Raw genomic sequence first — 9,992 nt, 5'->3', positions numbered from 1 at the left:
GAGAAGTCCACCAGCTTAATGTAGATCTAGTCCAACTGTTTTAACCTTATTTTTATCAATTCACCAACATAAGTAATCATCTAGAAATGAAGACTGCTCCTAACATTATGAGCAATCACCAAATCTTGAATTGCATGTAATTTTGCTCCACAGCCATGTATAACTCATATCACAAAATATCTCTCCTCACGTGGACCATCCTAACGGGATGTAATGGATTGATACGTGTGCATTTCCCGTTTGACCGGGACATAGAGGGCATTTCCAATGTGTCAAATGTCGAGGTTACTGCCGGTAACCTGACCGCACATCCCCCGACGCCGCCAGTAAACCACCACGGCGAAGCAACGCGAGAAAGCAAAAGGAAGAACGAATAAAAGCCCACCCATCAAATCCCAGACCTGATAAAAGCCCATAAAGCCCACCCCCATCTCTCTCTCTCTCTCTCTTTCTCTCTCTCTCTACCTTCCCTCCTAGGCTCCTACCTCCCTCTCTATTCCTCTCTCCCTCAGCGAGCTGGGATATGAACGCTTTCCGCCGAGAACGCTCTCGAAAACCCTAATCTCTATCGAGAGATTGGAAACCCTAATTTATTGCTCTCTCTCTCCCTCTCCGATCTGGTGTTCTGTGATACTAGGGCGAAATCCCTGCTCGATTCCGCCATTGGAGCTCGCAAGGTCCGCCGGCCGGGTCTCCTGTCGCGTGGGAAATGGATGGGGGTGCGGGGACCTATAATTCGCGCACAGCGGAGGAGGTTTTCCGGGATTTCAGAGGCCGGCGAGCTGGCATGATCAAAGCTCTCACCACTGGTCTCTCTTTCTCTTCTATCTCTCCTCGTCGGTTTCTCTCACTGTTGAGCTCAATTTTGGGTGCTTTTTAGGCATTTTCTCGTTTTGATTTGTCCGTATCGTTGTTGGTTTCTGAAAAGAACGTTTTTTTCTTTGTTGCTGGTGTTGCAGAAGTTGACAAGTTCTATCAGCACTGTGATCCCGGTGAGTCATCCAGTTCTTTGTTCGATCTGTTAGTGCTAGGGTTCCATCATATATTGCTTGCATTTTTTAGATTGTTCGTTAGTGGAATTATACCTCTTGCACCTGCTTTAATTAATTGTGTAAATCAGGTTTTTTGGTTGACTTGGTGCTTAAAGATCATATTTTTATTTTTCAAAATACATACCCCGCCATGGGTATTTTTACTATATGATTTCTACTGTTGTTCAAACTCATCCTTTGACTGCACACAAGTTAAAATTTAAGCAGGTCATAGTTTGTTCCTCCAAGTTAATGTTTTAAGCAGGTCATAGTTTGTTCCTCCAAGTTAATGTTTTATGCTATGTACTAAGTAGCAGTGCTTCCTGAGAAGTAGTCAATGGCTATTTTCTGCATTTTCTGTAATTACTATTTGTGCGATGCAAAGGATTACATATGTCTCACTGGAGTATTGAAGGCTATATCATTTTACATATTTCTCACTGGAGTATCAAAAGCTATATGATTTATGTCATTGCAGAAGCCTCTACTCTTTCAGCAGTTTGAGACATACATATTGAGAACATTTCACTGCATATGCAGAAAAGGAGAACTTGTGTCTTTACGGACTCCCCAATGAGACCTGGGAAGTAAATTTGCCTGCTGAGGAAGTACCTCCAGAGCTTCCTGAGCCAGCATTAGGAATTAATTTTGCCAGGGATGGGATGGATGAAAAGGATTGGCTGTCACTAGTTGCAGTTCACAGTGATGCATGGTTGCTGGCTGTTGCATTCTATTTTGGGGCTCGCTTTGGGTTTGACAAGGAGGCCAGGTAATGGCTTTTTTTCCCCTTTAATTGTGACTGTGACGTTCCCAAAAATATATGCCTTTGTGATACTTGGCCCTCTTCCTTGTATTTAAGAGCACTTATTCTTACATAGTTACCCATTCTGTTATTTATGCAATTATGATCATGATTCAAATACTTTCACCGTGAAAATTATATTGACGTGCAACTTATATTTATTCTATTTATCACCAACAATTGTTTTATATATGTAAAGATAGTAATGTAAGGTGCTCTTGTTATTTGTGATATTGGGAACTTTTGGACTTGTCATGCGATGTGGTTGTCTTGTTAATATTTGCATTTGTTTGTGTATTGATGATTTGAAGGATTGCATCTCATCACATGGTTATGATCTTATATTCTTATTGTCATTAGGTGTTGTGCAAGAAAAGTTGATATCACAACATTGTGCACATATATGACTTAATATTTGAAAATGGTATGTCTAATATTTCACAATATTGTTATGCATTTATTATCTATCAACAGTGTCTTGTCTTAGTTGGCTGACAAGGTATAAGGTAGCACAGATGGTGAGATTAATTTGATTATGTTAAAACAACAAAAAATATGGAGAAGAAGAGAGCAAGGTCATATCTCATTGCACCTATGCACTTGACGTATCATAGCATGCCAAAAATCACAGTTGAGCCTTTCTATTGATTTTTATTTTGGAATGCATTTTTATATTTGTATAGGTAAACTTTAAACTTCATACACATAACCAACATAACTATGTCCTTTGTTAAACAATGTGATCGGACATCAAAATCAATTATCCACATTGTTGATCATGATTTAAAACATCCAAAATGTCTACAAACAAAAGTTTACATATTTTGGACATAAGTACCTATTTATCCGATCATTAAATTAAAGAGTAATAAAACAAAAATTTGTCTGGATTGGTAGTTCCGAAGAATCCTATTAATTTGACTTTTAGTTCATCTGGGTTTTAAGATAAGAGAACTAGATAAACAGTGTTGATCCAGTGACTTGGATGGCCTACCATGTGATTTGACATGGGATACATCTAGATTAGTTACAGATGGTAACATTGAAATCATCCTGATATATGTATGTGGCATTAGTTCCTTTACATAGTAGGCCAAGGTGAGGTTGGGCAGTCGTCTGAACCTATTGTGCCTATTATGATGGGACTCCCGATGATATATGGTAGGGAGCTTTACAGATTTGATGCTTTGAGGATTTATCTCAATTAGAGTTCAGGACTCACTGATTGCAAACTTATGTTAGGCATTACTCAAGAATGAGCGTGGTAGTCTTTTTGTAGCTGATAATTAGCTTGTTTGTTACTTTTAGTCAATGTTACCATGGCATCGCATTCTACATGTGCATTTCTATTTCTTTATTTGAAGAATCAGATACTGTCACATTGATCTTTCCGACATTTCTTGGGAAAAAAATTTAAGCCTCCACCTTAGTCCTCATTATTTGAAAAATAGAAAATTGATAGAATTGTACTAGATAGGTGATTTTTAGTTAAAAAAGACCCATCTCCTTGAACCAAATCTAGTTTCGTTTCTACATGACCATTGCGATTTTTGCATTGTGAAGTGACCTACCAGTTTCTAACAGTTCAGTTTTTAACTAAAGATTATTTTTGTCTGTCATCTTTTTACTATTCAAAGTGCAGATCCCTTTATGAAAACCATAAGGCTGATTGGAAACTGTTAATTGGTATGCTTCACATGAGTGTGGATTTCTTAAATTCTTATCATGATCTCATTCGCCCTCCTTTGGGCTTATATTTTCAAATTGCTTACTGAGAATTGTATCTTCTTCCATGTTAAACAGAAAATTTTCCTCGCCTAACATCAGATCAAAAAGAGAGTTATTAATTATTTGATCCGCTTCCTTTTGGGGGTTCTGTTGCTTAATCTGCCTTTCATCTTTCTTACCATAATCATTAAGGTGAGAGAAGTCTTTTTGCCACAAATGGAAAGCGATGCCTCATCTATAGAAGCCATTTATTTGGGGCGCAACCATTCTAAGCCCTTTTTCTCTTTGGAATCTTGAATTTGTAATTGCATTGTGTTCTTGAATTTAAAATTACATTTTTTCTCATTTTGTACTGTGTAGTAGTCTCCTTTCAGTATTAGACACGATATGCCAATTAAGAAACTCATTACTTAATTTAAGCATCTGCTTCCAATAATATTAAACTATCTACACTTAGTAATTTATTGGAAACATTATTTCTTGGTGATAGAACAAGGCATTCCATAGAAAATGATGCCTGTCCTTGAATGAAAATCTGTAGCATGTCCAAGTAATTTTGCGAAGGTTGGCTTTGAGATGAAGACTGTTTCCAAAACAGAGTTATGGTTTTGGAATTTGGACTTTAATCTTGCACGTGTGTTGGGAAGTGAGGGAGGGGAATGTGAGCTGAATGCTCCGATATTTATCGGACCTGCTCAAAGTATGGTACAGACTAGGCTGAGGATGACTCTCTTCCGCTTCCTTTTGGGGGTTCTGTTGCTTAATCTGCCTCTCATCTTTCTTGCTCCAATCATTAAGGTGAGAGAAGTCTTTTTGCCCCAAATGGAAAGCGATGCCTCATCTATAGAAGCCATTTATTTGGGGCGCAAGCATTCTAAGCCCTTTTTCTCTTTGGAATCTTGAATTTGTAATTGCATTGTGTTCTTGAATTTAAAATTACATTTTTTTTCCCATTTTTTACTATGTAGTAGTCTCCTTTCAGTATTAGACACGATATGCCAATTAAGAAACTCATTACTAAGCGTAGATAGTTTAATATTATTGGAAGCAGATGCTTAAATAATTTGAACTTGTTTTTTGCTTTTTTTTTTCTTCTAAACATTATTTCTTGGTGATAGAATAAGGCATTCCATGGAAAATGATGCCTGTCCTTGAATGAAAATCTGTAGCATGTCCAAGTAATTTTGTGAAGGTTGGCTTTGAGATGAAGACTGTTTCCAAAACAGAGCTATGGTTTTTGGAATTTGGACTTTAATCTTGCACGTGTGTTGGGAAGTGAGGGAGGGGAATATGAGCTGAATGCACCGATATTTATCGGACCTGCTCAAAGTATGGTACAGACTAGGCTGAGGATGGTTGTTGGGCTTGTTTGTTGAAAAGACTTGTATGCCTATGACCTTAGAGATTGGTAGATATCATGACCACACACTTGAACCATAGTAGCTCTTTATTATCTTCTCATAAACAATTTGTCTCTCATTGGCATGTGGTATCTATTGTGAGTTGTTTTATTCCTTTCGTTCTTCTAATCATGCATGGTGAACTGTTTGGTTATATGTCAAACACGTACTTGGTGATTCTTAGCTGCCTTAGCACAATTTTCCTTCAATTTTTGAAATAAATTTCTTACTTGTGCTCATCCGTTTGGTTAGTTATTGTATCTTCATTGCCTGTTTTGAATGAGTAGACCTTTTAAGAAATGAGACACGGAAATCTTTGCCCAAGGACTTGATAGTTGGAAGCTGTCTTCTTGATGTTATCCCATTTTTTATGTGTGCATGAGAATTTTGGAGTATAGGGAATCATAGATTTTCCACAATTTACTGTTAGGTTGTTGATTTTGTGCTAAGTCCACACATTAGTTAAGCTTAATTGGATTTTTTGGACCATATTTGTCATCTCTGCCCATTATACTTCATTTCCATATCCTAAGCCATGGCTATGATCAAATTCTGAACATTTTTTTTAATATTTTTTTGTTGATTTTAGTGTTTACTTTGTTATTATGAAATCCATAGACATACTTTTCTCTCTATTTGTTGTAAATATTGGTCAAGAAGAAAATTTGTGGTCTTCTATTATATGTATGCCGATAGGGATATAATAAGGAATATAATAAGGAAGTTTCCTTTAGCACTTTGATTTTGTTGTTATTTGTTGGGTTTAGAAACTTGACAAGATAGGCTAGCATGTAGCCTTTATGGAACATGTACAGTAAAGAAGTCTCCTTTGCTTCTTGGGTGGCTAACAAGATTTCTTCTTGTACTCAGTAAAGAGGTTTCTTTTTCTTTCCATCATCTTTCTTTTTCTCCTCTTCCTCTGTTATTCATATGGATTCCTAACTGTAGTTCTTGCATGAGAATGCTACTATTACTATTACTTTTTATGGTCTTTATCTAAATTAGATTGAATCATTATGTAATGTAGTCAAGCATGATAAAACAACCAAGTTCTCATTTTTCTTCTTCCAACATTAAACTCTCAGTTTTAGCCTATGCTTCATCCAGTTTTGAACTCAAATATTATGATCTGCTGTAACTAAAATTGGTTGGAGTTGGTTAAGAAAATTATTGTAGATTTCTTGTTTCACTTTAAACAAAGATGCTTTTTCAATGAATTTAATGTGATTTCTTGAAACACCTGAAGCTAATATTTTAAAATTGCTGACCCAGTCCAACCCCTTTTTTGTACCGGGTCACGGGTCTGTGGTTGGACTGTGGGTCGACTTTTGGCTGACTGTCCTAAGAGGCAAGAGTGACCCATCCCAAGCCCTTGCTCTCAAAATCGACGGCATCTTCATCCATGGATTTCTTCCTTTTTCTTTCTCAAAACCTTGCCATCCAACCCACTCAATTGCCATGCTAGAGATTGAAGATGTCTGGCGACAATGTTCAATATTATCATGGGGAGCGATTCAGCTGACTGAAGCAAGATGTCCCCCACCACAAATCTTGTCGCTTCTTTTCCACCCTCCATGCTTCAAAGAGGCTACTTAAGGAAGCTCCAATCTCCCAAACCCTTGTATCAACCCACACCAGAGACATGACCCATGCTTGATCAAGCCCATCCTCTACAAAACTCAATCAAATAAATGCCCAGATCTACCCATTTTCAAGTCCGTGCCTTGGCTATTGGAGTCACCACACCATGTTACGCCATGGCAACAATGACAACCAGTTGATTTACCCGAAAGAAGAGGGAAAGGGAGGGAGATCAATAGAGGTGGGCTATTATAGGGCAGAGAAGTTGGAGATCAGCCTCCAAGCATCGAGTTTTACTCATTCTCTTTTGATTCTTTTTTCTTTGGTCACTGGCCTGTGCAAGTCTTTCCTGGCTGACCCAGGCAGTTCGAGCAATTAAACCGCCTAGGCCAATAGGTTGATCGATTTTTTTTCGAAAAAAACAGCTTTTCTAGCAACCTGACCTGCAAAGCTTGATGGGTGGCAGGTTGACAGATCGACCTAGGTGGGTCAACCAGTTCTTAAAACACTGCCTGAACCTATTTTTTTCAATGATTGGGTCACTTTTGTTTCGTCCACTTAAAGCCACAGAATGCTTTTGTGAAGCAAAATGTTTCAGTGAAATTTGTAAACCATGATTCTTTCTCTATTGGTTGCATATCCGATATATCTTGCATATTTAATTTGTTAGTTACTAACAAATGTGTATGTCAAAGGGTTTTGTTTCCATTCAAAGTGAAGTTGGCAAACCATGTGCCAACTTCAGTTGTAACTTCGCAAAAAAATTTAGGGCATGCCCTTGTTTCGTTCGAAATAGGGGGACCCCTGCAGACGGCAGTGGAGGACGAGTGAGGGCTTTTGAGCCGTCTCTCTCTTCCCCTTTCCTCTCCCTCCCTCCCTCTCTTCCTCCTCTCTCTCCCTCCCTCTCTTTTCCCCTCTCTCCTTCTCCCTCTCTGCTCTCCCTTTGTCAGTACGGCCCGAAACGGCATGACATGGTACAATACCGTATCATACCATCAGGCAATTGGTACGGATCTCGGTACCAGTACAACCTTGCTCGAAAGTTAGTCATGCCTTATACTCTATATCCTTGTTTTTGTGAACTTTAGCTTTCAAACCTCAAAATGTCCATTTTTGCCCAAATATTCTTCTTGTATTGTAGTTGTATTTACATTTATTGCTCTACATTTACTTTGTCTATTGTATTGATAGACTGCTGGAAATATCTTCTGTCATTATTCATGCATATGATACTCTACTTCACAGCTTTCCGAGGGGAATCACTTTTCTTTGTTGACATTTAAACTCTTCCGACTTACTAGATGAAAATTGTTAATGACTGACGTGGTTTACCTTGTGGCATTGTAACTATACAGGAGGCGACTTTTTAACATGATCAATAATCTCCCAACTATATATGAGGTGGTGACTGGAACTGCTAAGAAGCAATCAAAAGAAAAAACCCCTAACAGCAGCAGCAGGAGCAACAAATCAAGCTCAAAGACGGTAAATATGAGTTTCTTATGTTGCATTTCTTGTTTTCTTCTTTCTTTTTTTTTTTTTTTTTTTTTGTACACCGGCTCCTCACACCAAACGTATATGAGTACAGTTTTCTTCTTTCTCATTAGACATTTCAAATCAAATTTATGCTGCCCTTACTGCCTCTGTTCCCTTTCTTTTTCCAGCAGTCACGGCAGGCAGAGTCAAAGGCCTTAAAAATGCCTGCCCCAAAAGAGGAGGAAGAGAGTGGAGAGGAGGATGAGGAAGAGGAGGATGAGGAACGTGGAAACACTTTGTGCGGTGCATGTGGAGACAACTATGCGAATGATGAGTTTTGGATATGTTGCGATGTTTGTGAGAGATGGTTCCATGGAAAGTGCGTCAGGATCACACCTGCTAAGGCTGAGCACATCAAGCAGTACAAATGCCCGGCCTGCAGCAACAAAAGGGCTAGAGCATGAAAGTGAACTGTTATGGCTGATGTATTAGAACAGGGCTTCGGAAACAAGGGGGAAAACCATTTTGGATGCAACGATCAATGGACCTGCACGCCCAAGTCAGGCTTCCAGGTTTTAAACTTAGTGTAATTAATTTCTTTTTCAGTATGTTACTGTTAACTAGTGGTGTCTCTCTGTGTAGAGTTCATTTGTCATGAGTAATCCTTTTTGTGCTAGACATGTCTTCTCTGATAGAATGCTTCGTTTGGCAGACTTCTACATTGTTAGAAGAAACAGAATTAGGTGCAAGTTAATGGCAGCATACCTTCAAATTTTTTTTTTTCAGTCATCTGATTAAAATAGATGATCAACTAATCTCATTTTCTTCTCCTTAGTTCTGCTGGATGAATCGTCTTCAGCCATATTATGGCTCATTACTTCTGGTCGAATGGGTTCAAACAGGTCTTCATCCAGTTATTTGATTTCAGTGCTCTTCTGTGCTGCTGGGCATCTGATCTGAGCCTACTAATGCCATTGTGCTTAGTGTTTTGCCAAATACTTACAATTCTAGAAGCATGCCTGAGCTATCCAGATGACATGACATTCTATGATTCAAATTTTGTATCACCCTTTATTCGTGGAAAGAAGATTCAACTTGCTTTTGATTTTGTCTAAGCAATCCTGATGATTTTGGTTATGTAAATTATTCGCTTTCAAATATGAAGGTTTGATATGCTCGAAAGCTTGCTCTGCTATTGGAAAGCACTAAAAACCAGGAGGATGGAAATGATCGAAGTATAGTTTCTGCTTGGCAACAGCTTGGTGTTCAGACGAGGAGATTTAGAGGATGTCAAGAAAGCTTCTATGTGGGGGATCTACCAAGTTGCTTTCTCTAGGGGCATCTTCACCTTTTTAAAAGGTCCTGTGCTCGAAAAGCTTTTGTAGATTTCAGTTGCCTTAATAACTTGAACAGAGGCCTACAATCTATAAGTAAGAGTGGTTGTGGTTCCCTCAATGGTTTTTCTGCGGACTGTCTCAAGTATTCTCTATATTAATTACGTTGTAACATTTATAGAACCATGCGATATTCATTTTTATGAGCTTTGTGAAGCCAACTTGGACAGGTGGGATTATCCCATAAACACTCATTCATGAATGCTATTTCTTGTTCACCAGGTAGCATGGATAAAAGTTGCAAGGAAAGATTTGGAAAAGCTGGAAGATCTTTATGTATTTCTAGGCTTTATAGGACTGAATCAGTCAGCTGGAAGACCCAACTGTGAGCTTGTCATTGTGGGTCCTCATTCCTCAACATTTCTTCCTTCCTCTTCAACATCCCTCACGATGCAGCTCTTATCAGCTGTCTACCTGATCCGCGCTCATCGTCCTTACCATCTCTTTCAACATATCTTGTGTCTTTTCTAACCGATATTGGGACCTATCACCAGCTACAAAGTAACAAAACTGATGTACTGACGCTCCATCATTCTGACACCTCATTTTCTCATAATTTACTAACACTCTCCCCATCTCT

The 9,992-nt window shown here is 38.6% G+C and overlaps 1 protein-coding gene across 10 annotated transcripts; it reads left to right on the top strand.

The window, feature by feature from the left end:
* The first annotated feature begins 430 nt into the window (after nt 1–430).
* LOC103706696 (PHD finger protein ALFIN-LIKE 8-like) lies at nt 431–9,568 on the top strand. 10 transcript variants are annotated; one of them, XR_005512579.1, is made up of 7 exons: nt 433–809; nt 960–992; nt 1,572–1,800; nt 7,898–8,027; nt 8,207–8,577; nt 8,661–8,761; nt 8,854–9,568. XR_005512579.1 is itself a non-coding variant. In XM_039128339.1 (5 exons), the coding sequence occupies exons 1-5, from the start codon at nt 710–712 to the stop codon at nt 8,480–8,482; spliced, it is 765 nt and encodes a 254-aa protein (XP_038984267.1). In that variant the 5' UTR covers nt 431–709; the 3' UTR covers nt 8,483–8,803. The 10 variants fall into 10 exon arrangements, 2 of the variants coding, with proteins under 2 accessions (XP_038984267.1, XP_038984266.1); XR_005512581.1 differs by having other exon boundaries at nt 8,207–8,590; nt 8,731–8,761; XR_005512580.1 differs by having other exon boundaries at nt 8,207–8,590; nt 8,696–8,761.
* The last annotated feature ends 424 nt before the right edge of the window (nt 9,569–9,992 follow it).

Source organism: Phoenix dactylifera, chromosome 7 (assembly GCF_009389715.1).
Source record: "Phoenix dactylifera cultivar Barhee BC4 chromosome 7, palm_55x_up_171113_PBpolish2nd_filt_p, whole genome shotgun sequence".
NCBI classification, from domain to species: Eukaryota; Viridiplantae; Streptophyta; class Magnoliopsida; order Arecales; family Arecaceae; genus Phoenix; species Phoenix dactylifera.
This window is presented reverse-complemented; position numbering and strand designations above follow the sequence as displayed.

What these genes read in the sequence shown, in the direction of transcription:
- LOC103706696 (XM_039128338.1), top strand. Translation starts at nt 710, where the DNA reads ATGGATGGGGGTGCGGGGACCTATAATTCGCGCACAGCGGAGGAGGTT. An exon ending in GATCAAAGCTCTCACCACTG is followed by an intron (nt 810 to 959) that starts GTCTCTCTTTCT and finishes CTGGTGTTGCAG; the next exon opens with AAGTTGACAAGTTCTATCAG. An exon ending in GGGTTTGACAAGGAGGCCAG is followed by an intron (nt 1,801 to 7,897) that starts GTAATGGCTTTT and finishes GTAACTATACAG; the next exon opens with GAGGCGACTTTTTAACATGA.